Consider the following 15,291-nt stretch of genomic DNA (forward strand, 5'->3'; position numbering starts at 1 on the left):
TCTGATTTTCTTCTTCCAATTTTTGCATACTTATTGAAGCCATTAATCCAAATTTATCGTTCTCATAAAATACTTTTATTAACATCAAAACATGGAGAATCAATTTGATTCCAACAATATATACAAGGAAAAATTTGCCTATAAAAATTATATGATGAACTTTGAACAATTTTGAAGTATACATGTTTCTTTATTTAATTTTTCAATTATACTTTTGAGATTAAGGGTTCGTCTATTATAAATTAAAAAAAAAAAATTTAATTTATATTTTTAAAATTTTTTTTGTAAGAATCTATTTAAAAATAGTAGAAGTTATTTCAAATTTATTTTTGATAAATTTAAAATATAAATTTGATGTTCGTTAACTTATTAAAATATAATAAAAATAATATTTTTTTTACAAAATAGTATCTCTTAAAATTAATTTTATGAGAAGCTACTCAAAATAATTTCTCATCTAAAGTATTTTTTAAAATTTTGTTATCCAAAAAAAATTATAACAATTAGATAAAATACATACAATGATGTTTTTATGATAATCTTCTAAAATTAATTTCTCTTTGAAGTTTATTTTTTTAAATTCTTTTTTCAAAATGTTATACTTTAAAGAAAAATAATTTTTAAGAAAAACTTTAAATAACGAGTCTTAAAACTGTAAAATTATATTCAATTTTTCGATAGTATTATCTTCTTTATCAACAAAAAAAAAATGAGATTATAATATCAAATTCTTACTACTAACCTATTCACATCATTTTCCGAAAACTCAATATTATTCTACTTTCATATAATATCTATACAATTGTTATAGTAAACCACTATCATTAGAACTACTGACATGACATTTCTCCTTTTATAATTAGTTGAAACAATTAACTTTATATAAACAACAGAATTAAACAAAACTTTATTCCTAGCAAGTAGCAATAATACTATACAAGAATGGGAAATCTGTGAATTTGGTTAATATTTGCAATAACTTTATCCATATATCTCTATGAATATGATTTGTAAACTTGAAACAAACACGTAACTCCCAAAATCTGCAAGAGTGGTAGGTCTGCTTTGATTTTTAAAACACGTAATTGTTGAAATGTGTGACGCGTTCCCTTGCGTCTAGTTGTAGTATGACGTGGCTCCTCGTTAAAACTTTCCGTTGATTTTCCACTAGTTCATTCATTTTGCTTTTGCATTAACGTAAAAATGATGGGTGCTGGAGCATCAACTTTTGCATCAGAATCAGAATCAGCTACACCTGAAGCTCAAATTTCAGGCATTTTTATATACCCAATTAAGTCATGCCGTGGAATTTCTCTTTCTCATGCTCCTCTCACTCCTTCTGGTATCATACATATTCCTTCTTCTTAACTTTTTTATTTTTTATTTTTGAAATGAAAAATTATTATTAATAACGGTAAAATTGTAATGTTGTTCTATTTGGGATTTAAAATTCCTCAATTAATTAAGATTACAATGGCAAACTCTTTTCACTGAACTGAAACCTCAGAGATAATTAGGATTTTTTTATTGAATATGTTAACTTGATGTATAGGACTTCGATGGGATCGACAATGGGTGGTGGTGAATTCGAAAGGGAGAGCATATACTCAAAGAGTTGAACCAAAGCTTGCTTTGGTTGAGATTCAACTCCCACTTGAAGCTTTCCATCAACACTGGGAACCTACCACTGATTCCTTTATGGGTATATTATTGCTTTTTTCTTATATTTTTCATTTAACTTAATATGTTTTTGGTAACCAAATTGTTGTGGTCTGAGTGTTTAGTACTCCCTCCATTCTGAACTTAGTCTCTGTAGTTGCATGCAAATTATACTCCCACATTGGCTCTCATTGCTCACATGGCGTTATTAATCCCCTTGTGGTATAAGTATTAAGAAGAAGACTAACACAAGAAAGAGAAAATAATGCGGGGATGAAAAATGTATTTAAGCCTTCTAGTTCTAGTTATTTTAAAGAGGAAAAAATTGTATTGTGATAAGAGACATATTTTACAGCTGGATAGAGGTTAAGGTATATCCTTTTCAGGGTAGTGGGGCACTGGGTCTGTCTGGTGAACTGGTCTCTCTGCATATCACAAATGTGGAAAATATTAACTCTTTTTGAACAACATCCAAGAGAAGCTATGAAAAAGAATAATTGATATCTTTAGAGATGTGATGTGAACTAGTGCCAAATGCATCGGATGCTTGCATAAACTAACATTCATAAAGATTCATTAAAATCATAATTGGTACAAAACAAAATGAGTGACTCACCCACGTCTCATGAACAACCCAATGTTGTTAATCGCAGATCACAGAGAATAACGGATAACGGTTTGTTCAAATTCCACTATAGCGCTGTTATAGCCGCACCTTGACAACACTTTATACTAAAATGTAGCAGCCTTACCAGGCAAGACTAAGTGGTCTAATGTTTCTGAACTAGGTGTGCACAATACAGTCACATTAAGTGGTAAGATAGATGGATCTTATGGCGTAAGCATTTAAGCAAGTGTTTCATTGAGTTTATGAATAGCTTATAACCTTTCTATAACTTCTTCTGAGCTTATTTCTATAAGCTTTTAAGATAAAATTATGAAAATCAACTTATGTTGAAGTGCTTATTGTCATAAACTCTAATGTGATAAGTGCTTATTGAATATATTTAACTAAGAAGTTTGTCAAAATGCACATTCAATCAAACAAGGTTGACTTCAAAAGTATCTCCTCTGATTGATGTTTGAATTTAGTGTGAACCCTTTGGTTATGGAAGCCATTAGGAAATGTATGTAATACAAGGGACATTAGAGTTGTCTTATGTAATTACATATTTATTAATATTCATATCTTTGTTTGATCACTTTTTCCCTCCTATTTGATATCTTATGTAGTTTGGATATGATTTTATTTAAGTTACTGCGTTTAGCTTCGCATATGGTGTTCGAATTTCATTCTTAATTTGACAGATGCTTTTTTTCTTAATTTTGAGACAAAAATTGTAGCTGATGTACTTCTGATTTGCATATTCTTCATGATTGTATTTTTTTCTTCCTTTGGTTTTTTACAGTGGTGAAAGCACCTGGGATGGAACCTCTTAAAGTTTATTTGAACAAACAGTATGAAGTAGCAGATGATATAACAGTATGGGAATGGAATGGATCTGCCTGGGATGAGGGAGCCGAAGCATCGCAGTGGTTCTCTGATTATTTAGGAAGTCTTAGTAAACTGGTCCGCTTCAATACTGGTAGGTCTTCAAAATTATGAAACCTTAAAGAATAAGATAATGAGGATAACAATGTTTAGAAGGATGTGTTACTGTGTTAATGATTGGTAAAGGACTATAACTGTTTTGAGATTGCATGAATATTACTTTGAATAACTTGGGTGCAATATAATGTGAACCAAATTCAATTTGACTTATGCATGTAATGCACCATGGTTCCATGAACCACACCGGTCAAATCGAGCATGATATAAATAACCACTATAACTCTCGAGTAATGTTTCCAAATGCAGCTTCAGAAGTTAGAAAAGTAGACCCTGATTATGTTGAGGAACAGCACCAGACCTTGTTCACTGATGGTTATCCGTTCTTACTCATATCTCAAGTCAGTTCTTTAACAGTTGGGAAATGAAGTTTAAATTTATTGTACAAGTCTTCACTTTTTATTTGTCATTTATTGCTTTCAGGAATCGTTGGATGCAGTAAACAAGCTTCTAGAGGAACCGATACCTATGAATCGTTTCAGACCCAAGTATTGATTTTTCCATGTCTTCTTGTCTGTTGCTGCAATTATATTATTTCATAGTATTGATTGATTGTACTGAATTGATCAGTACTCCCTCCGGAAAGAAATATAAGAAGCAAAAACTATTTTAAAAGTGGATATATTTGGTTAAAAATTTAGACCAAATACATTGACTTTTTAAAATCATTTTTTACTTATATTTTATTATAGAGTGAATATGAATTATTTGATCGCATAATTGAGATTTGGTGTGCAGTATCCTTGTTGAAGGTTGTGAACCATTTTCTGAAGACATATGGAGAGATATCAAGATAAGCAGGTTTTCATTTCAGGGTGTCAAGCTGTGTTCCCGTTGTAAGGTGAAGAGTTCTACTTTATAATTTCCTATGTATCGTATAGCCAATATGGTCCATAGGAACATGAATATTATAACTTAAGCTAACAAAGTTAGTTTCTAACACAGAGTCCTTAGACCAACCTACTCTCTAGTAGCGTCGGTGGATTTTCATTGTTTGAGTAATGCAAACATTTTTTTTTTCCTGCCTTCGTGACTCACATTGGTAATTGTGAGGTCTGTTATTCTCAATGGTCCTTTCAAACCCTTTTTGTATTTACTCTGCTATGGGTTTCTCTCTCACCACCCATGCTTAGTTGTGCCATTCTAACCTTTCCAAATAATAGTGAATGACAATGAGAGTCTCTCCAAATTGTCTAGTTTACCTCAGTGTTCTTAAATAGCAGAAATAGTGGCACTATAGCATAATGGATTTTGATGAATTTGCTGTGAAAACTGTGCTGCCGTCCTAGTTTTGCTATTAGGAAATAGCAACCGGTATTCCAATTTCGACTAGCAGATGTAGGGGCAATAGCAGAAAAAAAGAAAAAAGATTTTCCTAGGGTTTTTTTAAATAATAAAATTATAGAGTTAGCATATGAGCTGCAAATGACCTATTTATAAAATAGAAAAGCGGAAGAGTCAATGAGTATTTTTTGTATTCATAATATGTAACCTTTCAATACATAAGCTCTCATTCCCTTTTTTATGTCTATGCAGCTTGCCCTTTTTAATATATATATATACAATTGACCTGTTTCAACAGCTACGTGACTTTTGCATTCCTCTATTTTCAGTATTATTTTTCTAAACAGTTATTAGTTTTATGGAAGTTGATTTCACCCTATGAAGCACGAACCCCTCCCCATCATTGTGTTGGACACATTTCAAAAACAGACACTTCTCAAACACGCCTAGGACAGGTTTCAAACAATATTTAACGGTGTCTAATTAAAAAGTTTTTTTTTTTTTTTTGGCTCAGACACCTGTTAGGCACGTATGGGGCACGCCCTAAGAGATTGAGCCGACACCTACTATATGTTAGACACTCTTAACCTTAGGTTAGATCTTTTACTTTTTGAAACAAATAGAAAAATGATGCTTTTTTGTGAGACTCATTATCATAGTATTAACTAGTTATAAAATACATGATTCTTCTTATCTTAGGATTATTTGTGTGTGTATATATGGTGTCCCAGAGTCCTATATTTTGGACGTTAGCTATGTCAGAATTTGTGCTTTCACTACCAGCCTGCCATCAATACATATAGAAGAATAACCAAACAAGTAGGGATTCACTTAGCCAAGGGTAAATGTGGGTTTGAAACCGGTTGTTGGAAACGGTTTCAAAATCCAATCCTATTTTATTGGTTATATATGGATATTGTTTGGAAACTAACAAATCCAAACTATGAACACCCCTGGTTATGCATCCAACTTCATTATTGATGAAACTTATTATGATCAGGTACCAACAATAAACCAAGAGACAGCAATACCAGATGGATCTGAACCAACTGAAACTCTCATGAAAATTAGGTCTGGCAAAGTCATAAGACCAAATGATAAAAACAAAAACAAGGTGAGACATTTAGTGATCAAAAATTTCAATGAATGTTCCTTTGGTTCATTGATGTTAAGTGACATACTGTGAAATTTTTCGGCAGGTCTACTTTGGTCAGAATATAGTCTGGAATTGGAGGGATTCTTCTGCTAAAGGGGATGGAAAAGTCCTTAAAGTTGGAGATCCAGTTTATGTTACCAAAAAGTTATCTTCTGCAGCAGAAGCAGCTGCTTGACCTTGAATTATGTGTGTAAAATATGTGCATCAATCCTTTACCAGAAAGTAAAAAGGCTACAATGACATAGACTTTATCAAACATTAGTTAGTATCGATGTTATGATGAAATTAAGAGTATTACATGGTTGCTGAACTTTGCTTTGAGTTGTTGTAACTTGTTATGCATCTCTTCTATCCAAATAATCACATGACAATATGGATTGTGCAAAAAATAAAAAGACCTTTCGTTTGTTTTCATTTTTCAATTTTCATTTTGTTCATATGTTCTTATAAACAGAAAATGTGTGTAGAGATAAAATAAATCTAAATTCTTAAAATTTCAAAAGATATTTGTTGGACAAACTACCTTTACAGGGTAAAATCTATTTGTAAAATAATTATAATTTCAATCTTTTACGATTTAATGGACACCACTACTTAATCACTTGAAGCTTAAGCTTTCTCCATCTACTTCATTCTCTATCAAACAAAATGCTTCTTCGTTGTTTTTTGTGGACACAGTTTGGCCAGTCCAAACCACAGTAGAAAGTGAGTAGCAACGGTTACACAATTATTTCTATCTTGACCATTGGATACTGTGAGCTTAGTTTTTAATTTGAGTGAGTTATACAATGCACTACTTGTTTTGTGTTACACACCTAAAATCCTATATAAACCTACTTAGAGTGCTGATATAAATGTGGACAGCATTACTTGGAGTGTAAACAAGATGTTAACATCAATAATGCCACAATCATGGTCCAATGAAGGTTTTCTTTTTTACTATATGTCCAATGAAGTTAAACACCAAAAGGCAATGTTTTGATAGAGTATTCCACCCACTGTGCAAAAGAGAAAGAAGTTATAAGAAAAATAACCCCACAGAGCATTGACACATATAGTAGATACCAATTTACCAAAATAAATTAAGAAAACTCTATGTATTAGTGTTGCGTTAGTGTCGGATACCAACTCATGTTGGACATTGGATACCCTTCGATCTAAAGTGTCGCTGATACATAGTAAGTACAAAAATATGAGTATAAAGCTTTAACAGGGACAAGCTGCAGATTAGTTAGTTTTGTCAGTTTATTCCATTCTCTCACACAAGATAACAAGCATGATTCAACAATGAAAAACTTGATCTCATTAGTTAGAGTATGCAAAAAGCGGAAGGCTATACAATATTCTAACAAAAATAAAGTTTAGATATACAGTATCAAATAAAGATTGTGTTTCTCACTATACTAATGGAATAGAGTGAATTTAAAAAACTTAATTTGTACATGAAATAACTGGATAAACAACAATTGCTGACACTTGGTTATCTGTTTCATCAATCAGTCCCACAATTTTCCCACCTAATCTGTATATTAAGCTAGAATAATAATTAGAATCAAATATAATCAAAAAATGATCTTTGTATTTTTTTCCTTTGCACTTCTGTATGTTAGCATGCAGTAGCAATCCTGTTCACTAGTTCACCATCATTGACTTCCTTTGCATTTTTCCTTTTCCTTGCATATTCTATGAAACTGTTTACTGGACAATTACGGATAGTATAAATATATAACGAATGATTTTGACTGAGTCTTGTTGAAATCCACTCTTACAGATCAAAGTGGATTGGAAGTTGAATACTTATTAATCCTTTTAGGAATGTTCTCTCCATTGTAAGTTGCAAAGCGTTAATATTTTAGACAAAAAAAAAAATGATTCTACTGACTTGCAATGACCGAAAGAGGCTTAAACAGTTTCATTTGGCTAGGTGGTAGTAGTATTCTCATTTGTCACTAGTTTAACATTAACTCGGCAGACATGCCAAGATCTCCAAGCAGGCAACTAGAATGAAAGTTCTGTATCCAACACATATCATTGCATGTAATCTTTAAAAGTTTGAGGTCATATGTTTGAGGACCTGGATTAATAAATCCATGTATCCAAAGCTATGAAACACTGAGACATACACAAAAATCAAACACGACGTTGACACGGCCATATGGACACCGATTATAAGTGAAGGAAATAAAAATAATTAAATATAATCACATGTGTCAGTGTCGTGTTTATGTCGGACGTTGACACGTGTTAGACACTAGACACGTCTTCAATTTGAAATACCAATGCTACATAGATCCAGAGTTCCTTAGCTTCAAGAAGTCATAGTTGAATAAATATCTTACAAGATATCAGCAACACAACCTGCTCCAACATTCACTGATGGTTTTTCTTTGTATTACGTATAGATAATAGAGCAGAATTTCAAAAGAAAAACCAATCCATTGCAGGTATGAGAATCAACATTTGTATTTATGTGCGTGCACTCCGGGAAGAACAACTTCCCCGGATTTCCTCCACTCCGCAGCTTCTGGTGTCTTAAATCTATCCAACAATAGTGCATGCATCCCTATGCTCTTAGCTGGTTCATAGTCTTTACGTATGCTATCACCAATGTGTAAAACTTCTTCGGGTGCAATATTTCCATCCCTCTCAAGATCAATCTCGTAAATTTTTGGGTCTGGCTTCTCAACGCCTTTGAGGCCAGAAAACACGCCAAAGTCCCACTCGGATCCCTGCATCATCAAATATTTTAACAATCAAACATTCTTATCGCAGGGACACGAGTGTATAGGACTTAATTATTATGACCATATCAAAAATGAAAACGAGCAAAGATGCTTGAAGTGATTAGTAAACTTGGCTTCTGAATAGACTTAAGTTCAACATAATTTTCTTCAAGGGTGATCTAATAGGAGCATTGGATTCATTGAAATTCATTGATCCTGAATCATTAAGCAGATGTGTTTCAAAACAGCGATGCTACACTTTATTTTAACATTCTAAAGCAGCCTTGCACGAGAACTCAAAAAGTGTTCTTGCATACAAAAATTGTGCTGGCCCTCGAGGATGTTTCTGTATGTTATACTGTGCCATTTTGTAGTTAACAATTTAAGTGGACTCTATAACAATGCTAAATGTCAATTTTTCTTTTAAACACATTTATAATTCTGACAGCAAACTTTAAGAAAATTGTGGGAATATTACCTCATTTAAACCTAAAGCTGGAAGAATCACATCCTGATATCGATACTCAGCATTACTCACAATGCCAACTTTGAGACCCTTTCCACGAAGCCATCTAATAAATGGTTTGGAATCTGGAAAGACCGTATATGGAGCAGATGAACCAAAGGATGCATAGATGCGTCTGAAAATCTTTTCAAATGTCTCCTCATCATATTCATATCCAGCCTGCCAGAAAAACAAAACTTCTCCTTGATCAAATTCAGAGAATTTTCACATATGAGATTGCAGGTATCATAAATCTTCAATTCATTGTTTCCTTTAGATAGCTTAGAATAAAGCTGAACGCATCAATAGGGTTAAACTTAAACATTTGTTGTTTAAGAGAATTTGGTGTTAATGTAAATAAAAACAACAGCATATTGTCAATAAGCTATTGTAAATAAATATAACCATGTTACAGTTAATGTATATTGCGGCCGCAACATAACAGTTTTAGAGATCTCCCCAACATCATGGCACCCGCAATTGTCGCAGCATTTGTCCATATTTTACCACAATATAAAGGTTTGCAGTGTAACCACAATGGCAACCAAATTTCAAACCATGGAAGCAACATAGGCATATTGACATGTAAACTCCAACTGTAATGACTTCGAAAAATATCTTACCCTGACATATGAATCTCGCACACAAGCTGCAACATAACAGTTTTAGAGATCTCCCCAACATCATGGCACCCGCAATTGTCGCAGCATTTGTCCACATTTTACCACAATATAAAGGTTTGCAGTGTAACCACAATGGCAACCAAATTTCAAACCATGGAAGCAACATAGGCATATTGACATGTAAACTCCAACTGTAATGACTTCGAAAAATATCTTACCCTGACATATGAATCTCGCACACAAGTTTTCCACCATACAATGTTTGGCATTTTGGCTGCAAACCCAAAACATGGATAATTCTTTGCCATGTCCTTATATGCAAGCTTAAAGCCCTCATGCATACGTTTGTAGTCCGGGCATGGACGGCCAGCAGCTTTGGCTGCCATGCAGTAATAGTCACCAAGCTCCCCTTTGTAAGCCATTAGGGTGCCGGTAACATCAACTGTGACACACCGTAATTTAGGCAGTATCGACATGGTAGCACAAATTGGAGGGGCCTTAGTTGGCTATGTTGTTCACGGCAAAGTATTGAACTTCTTCAAAATTGATTAATAAAAAAGCCTGCATATGTTATTCCAAAATCAGCTTGTTCAGTCAAAAAGAAATTTCAATTATCAAAGAGCTCACATGATGATATGGCTTACTAAATAGTTTGGCTCTAACAAAAATGGAAAGGCAAGGGAATAATAGTTTTCAATTGGTAGTTTAAATTATCTTATAGTACAAAATAGAAACTTTCAAATAAATACTAAAACCTGTGATCTACTAGATAAAACCAGTTTGATATTAAATAGGAGAGAAACACACCCTCTAATCTAACATGCTTTTTTCTATCCTACACTATTATAGGATGAAACTCACGTGTATCATAACACTCTGAGAATGGGTCCCGCCAAATAAGGACTAAGACCCACCAGATTTAGTGGGAACCACATTGATTTCACCCAAAAATAAAGTGTTTTGGACAACGTGTTAGAAAGTGTCTTGCTAGTACAATTCTAAATATGATAAATCATGGATAGATGCAAGCAGAAAACAAAAAAGAGATGGATTATATAACTTAAAATGGTCTTGAATTGAAATCCTTTTGAAGGTGTCGATATTTCAGGACATCCAATAACTTAAATATTGTACTGCCTCATTGTTCAGTTGTCAAGTATCAACATAAATGTGATCTTCAGGTTAAATATATTCCATGTAGTGATCTACATTTATCCGTAACTTTACACTTAAATGATAGTAAAAAGTTACACTTAGGAAATAGGTAATTAACAAGGCTTTTAGGAAGTTAACTGGTTTGCTTACATGATCATTTCAAGGAATAGTTAGACAAATATCAGTTCTGAACTTCCTTTATGGTTGGCCACCTAAGCATGATTGTAATTTCTTAATTTGATACATAACTCAGCATTAGGAAGAGAAACTTTTACACAGATTTACAAAACCACATTGTCTATTATGAGTCTCATGTTACAATCATTCTACATAAAATAAAATATGATTGAGCCAAACCACTTAAAGAATATTATCACCTAAACCATTTCCTTTATAACAGGACATTTAAATGCTTAAGATTCATGAGCTTAAAATGAAAAAGTAACAATGCATGCACAATACTGACATAGAGATTACCAATTACTAACAATAAGTACGAAAAGTAAAAGCATCCAGATATAATTCCACAATGTATCATATTCTCCAATCTCTATCATCAAAACAACACTCAATCTGAAATTAACAATTATTAACAATAAGTGTAAAAATTAAAAGCAAGTAGAAATTATTCAAAAATTTAGCATATTCTCCAATCTCTATCATCATCACAACAACCCTCAAACACGATGTTGACACTGCCATATGGACACTGATTATAATTGAAGGAAATAGAAATGATCAAATATAATCACATGTGTCGGTGTCGTGTTTATGTTAGATATTGGCACGTGTTGGACATTGGACACGTCTTCAATTTGAAATGTCAGTGCTACATAGATCCAAAGTTTCCTAGCTTCAAGAAGTCGTAGTTGAATAACATATCTTACAAGATGTCAGCAACACAGCCTGCTCCAACATTCATTGATGGTTTTTCGAACTTTCATAGGTTTGCAGAGATGTTGAACAACTAAGGCCCAAGTAGAAGCTTTAGGCAGCAAAAATTTAGGAAGCATCACTTCTATAACATTGGAAGCTCCAACTGTTCTTTGTCGCTTAATTAATCGGACTACAAGCTCATCTAGAAACTCCCTTCCATCTTGAGGCGGATTCATATTGTCTCTCAATGATTTTAAGAAAATATCGCAAGTAATAAAATCAGGATCGCAACCTTGATCCAACATAAGATTTAGAACATCGATAGCGCGGGAGATGCTATTCTTCGTGCAAAATGCATTAAGGAGTATGTTGTATGTAACCACATCCGGTTGTATGTTCGGCTCCTGAAAAAGCATCTGATGGAAAAGTTTCATCCCTTGTTCTTCTAACTCAGCGTTACAAAATCCATGAATCATTGAACTATAAGCCACAACATCTAGTTTGATTCCTCTACTCAACATTTGCTTCCACACCATTAATGCCTCCTTAAACTTCCCATTCTTGCACAATCCATTAATAAGTATGCTGTAACAAACCTCATGATGATTACAATTATTATCTGTCATCTTTTTCCAAACAAGAATAGCTTTATGACAATCATCTGCTTCAAAATAACCCCACATCAAGGAGCTATAAGTGAAACAATTGGGAATGTGGCCTTTATTCTCCATCTCTAATAGGTACTCTGATGCTTCATCCGGCTTCCCTTCCCGACAAAGACCGTCTATAAGAGCACTATACACTATAGTATTTGGTTCGCATCCTTTTTCAACCATCTCGTTCCACAATCGCCTTCCATGCTCGCATTTTCCCTCCTTGAACAAGCCACTAATAAGAGACGAGTAAATAAACTCGTTCCCGCGATGACCTCTCTCTTCCAAGGAGGCCAACACGCGAACACCATCCAAAGCTCTACCATGCTTAACAAAGCCATCAATGAGTGTTCCAAAAGTAACATCATTAGGCCTACATTTATTCAAAACCATTCGATTCAATAGACTCACCGCCTTATCCAACTTACCCTTAAGACACAAACCATGAACAAGTGAATTATATGTTACTTCATTAGGAATACAACCCTTAAGAAACATATTATCAACAAGCTTGGACGCACGAACCAAATCGCCTTTCTTACACAATGCACTTATCAAAACATTAAATGCAACAGGGTTAGGGAATGTACCTTCTATCTGCATCTCATCCAACAACGAAACAGCCTCGTCAATTCTACCAACATTACACAAACCATGCATCAATGTAGAGTAAGTATAAGTATCAGGAACACAATTCCTAACACTAATCCCTCTAAAAACCTCCACAGCCTGATCAACTAAACCAAGTCTACACAAAGCCTTAATCACCAAATTAAAAGTGAGTTCATTAGGATGAATATTAAAACCCTTGGATTGAATAACATGAGAATAAAACTCCAAAGCAAGATTAAAAAGACCCTCTTGAATAACAACATTGAGAACAGAATTAAAAGATTTCACAGTTTGCTTACAATGAAACTCAACCTCCATTTTATGAAACAAGTCCAAAGCTTTATGAGGTAAATGGGCTTTCCCATAAGCCTTGAACATTAAAATGAAATTTTTTTCAATAAAGACTCGATTTTCACGCTTCATTTGATGAAGGAGGTGTTCTAAGGAGACAAAATCAGAGGAAGCAGAGAAATTTTCGATGAGGGAATAGAAAGATAAATCTCCTAATTTGTAAGAACCCCATTCGTGGGAACGTGATTTGAAGATTTGGGGTGGAAGTGGTGGTGAAGAGGGTTGATGGGTATGTGGGAAATTATTGGAAGAAGAGTAATGAGAGAGAAGGAGAGAGAGGGGTTTATGATGATATTGTTGAAGTGAGTGTTTGAGAAAGTTTGTGGGAAATAATGTTGAAGAGTTTGGCATGGCATGGCATGAATGAAACAACGTTGGGGTTTAGTTTAGGAAATAGTTTCTGTTTGAACTTTGAAGTTTAATGTTAAGAGCGGAATTTAGTTTACTGTGTATTTGAAAAGAAGTATGGTGTTGGTTGATAAAGAGGAAAAGAAGAAGCCACTGAGTATTGAGAAGCACAGTGATGAACGCTGGAAAATGGTACAGAACGGTATTCTCCGAGACAATGTCAACAGGAAGTTTGTCTATTCAGCCTTTGGTGAATCCTTGATTTTTTATACAATAGTCTCCTTACACTAATATTTTAAAATTTAATAATGGATGTGATTGATTGAGCTTAAATAAAAATTATTTTTATTTTAAATAATTTAGAGATTTTTTTAAAAATAATTTTTTAATCTCTTTGTTTAATATTTATTTTTTAAAAAAAATAATTAAAAAGAATTTAATTTTATATAATTTTTTAAAAGTAATTTTTTTTAAATTATAATGATCATTTCATAAAGGCATTTTAAAATTTGATCAATTTAATTGAGTATTCATCAAACATCAATAAATAAATATTGTTTCGTAGACATATTGATCAATCTAATTGAATACCCGTCAAAAACCAATAAATAAACACACAACTAAATTATTGTACCGGATGAAAACCTAGATAAAGGTGGTATGAAATAAAAAAATATAGCAACTTTGTGGAACGAGAAAAAATAGTAATTGCGTGAAAGAGAAAAAATGCAGTAATGAATTGATGTAAATTGATAATAAAAAATTAACAGATGACAAGTTGAGATTTTTAAAATAAGGGAAAAAAAAACTACATCATTTTATCTCATCAAGTTATCTATTTTTTCGTGTGTGTTTAGTTTTTCTCTCATCTATGGCAAGAGTCAAATGCGATAAGATACTATCTGTAGGTTTTCATTTTTAGTAAAAAAAAAATATTTTTTTTAACAAAATAATTTTAAAAAAATCTGACACAAACATCCTTCTATCCTTATAAAATAATTTTTTATTTGAAAAAATTTGAAACAAACACACCCAATGTTTAACAACCAAAATTCACACTACTAAATGATATCATGAATTACATCATAACACTCACAAATTTGTCTCAAATAATTTTATTAAATGAAAATAATAGCAAGTCTAATAACGATTATAAATAATTTAAAATAGAAAATAATTATTATTACGAGAGATGATAAATAAATAAATAAATAAAACAAATTTTATGTGGCAATATTTTACTCTTTCAAATATCGATTTGAGAGAAATTTTTTACGATAAAATTGTGTTTTTCTCCTATTTAATTTTTTGGAGAGAAAATATTATGCGAGATGATTATTTCTAATTTTTCCCAACACAATATAAATTTTACATCAATAATTAATTTTCTTGTAGTTGGATTTGATTATTTGTGCTTATTTAGATTAGGAATACCCTTTTGTATTTCTAATAGGTTTTATTGAATGAATTTCTTTGACTTTTTCAAAAAAAAAATTATCTAAATATTATTTTAATAATAAATTAATTATTTAATTATTCTATAAGTGTGTGAATTATTTGAAAAAATTTAAATATATTTTTGAACTAAAATAGTTGTAATCAAGTCTATGGATCAGATTTTTGTTACGCGATTGTCCTACTTTTTTTAATTCAGTAGGAAATCGTTTCTCAAGTCAACGATCGTATGAATTTTTTTTCAAACTCAATAGAAGGTTGCTCTTGTCGCTCTCCGGAAGA

At 32.5% G+C, this 15,291-nt stretch overlaps 3 protein-coding genes across 3 annotated transcripts; 1 reads left to right on the forward strand and 2 right to left on the reverse strand.

Annotated features, from left to right (window-relative positions):
- Positions 1-956: 956 nt before the first annotated feature.
- LOC101506896 (uncharacterized) lies at positions 957-6,122 on the forward strand. The gene is made up of 8 exons (XM_004487841.4): positions 957-1,342; positions 1,553-1,702; positions 3,069-3,245; positions 3,518-3,609; positions 3,692-3,756; positions 4,007-4,109; positions 5,553-5,666; positions 5,752-6,122. The coding sequence occupies exons 1-8, from the start codon at positions 1,204-1,206 to the stop codon at positions 5,881-5,883; spliced, it is 972 nt and encodes a 323-aa protein (XP_004487898.1). The 5' UTR covers positions 957-1,203; the 3' UTR covers positions 5,884-6,122.
- Positions 6,123-7,707: 1,585 nt separating this feature from the next.
- On the reverse strand, positions 7,708-10,035 carry LOC101507636 (uncharacterized). Its single transcript, XM_004487843.4, has 3 exons — positions 9,778-10,035; positions 8,910-9,116; positions 7,708-8,437 (listed from the first exon to the last, which is right to left on the reverse strand). The coding sequence occupies exons 1-3, from the start codon at positions 10,033-10,035 to the stop codon at positions 8,162-8,164; spliced, it is 741 nt and encodes a 246-aa protein (XP_004487900.1). The 3' UTR covers positions 7,708-8,161.
- A 1,173-nt stretch (positions 10,036-11,208) lies between these two features.
- LOC101507226 (pentatricopeptide repeat-containing protein At4g20090) lies at positions 11,209-13,807 on the reverse strand. Its single transcript, XM_012718281.3, has 2 exons — positions 11,602-13,807; positions 11,209-11,287 (listed from the first exon to the last, which is right to left on the reverse strand). The coding sequence occupies exon 1, from the start codon at positions 13,555-13,557 to the stop codon at positions 11,608-11,610; it is 1,950 nt and encodes a 649-aa protein (XP_012573735.1). The 5' UTR covers positions 13,558-13,807; the 3' UTR covers positions 11,209-11,287; positions 11,602-11,607.
- Between the last annotated feature and the right edge of the window lie 1,484 nt (positions 13,808-15,291).

Source organism: Cicer arietinum, chromosome 1 (genome assembly GCF_000331145.2).
Source record: "Cicer arietinum cultivar CDC Frontier isolate Library 1 chromosome 1, Cicar.CDCFrontier_v2.0, whole genome shotgun sequence".
NCBI lineage: Eukaryota > Viridiplantae > Streptophyta > Magnoliopsida > Fabales > Fabaceae > Cicer > Cicer arietinum.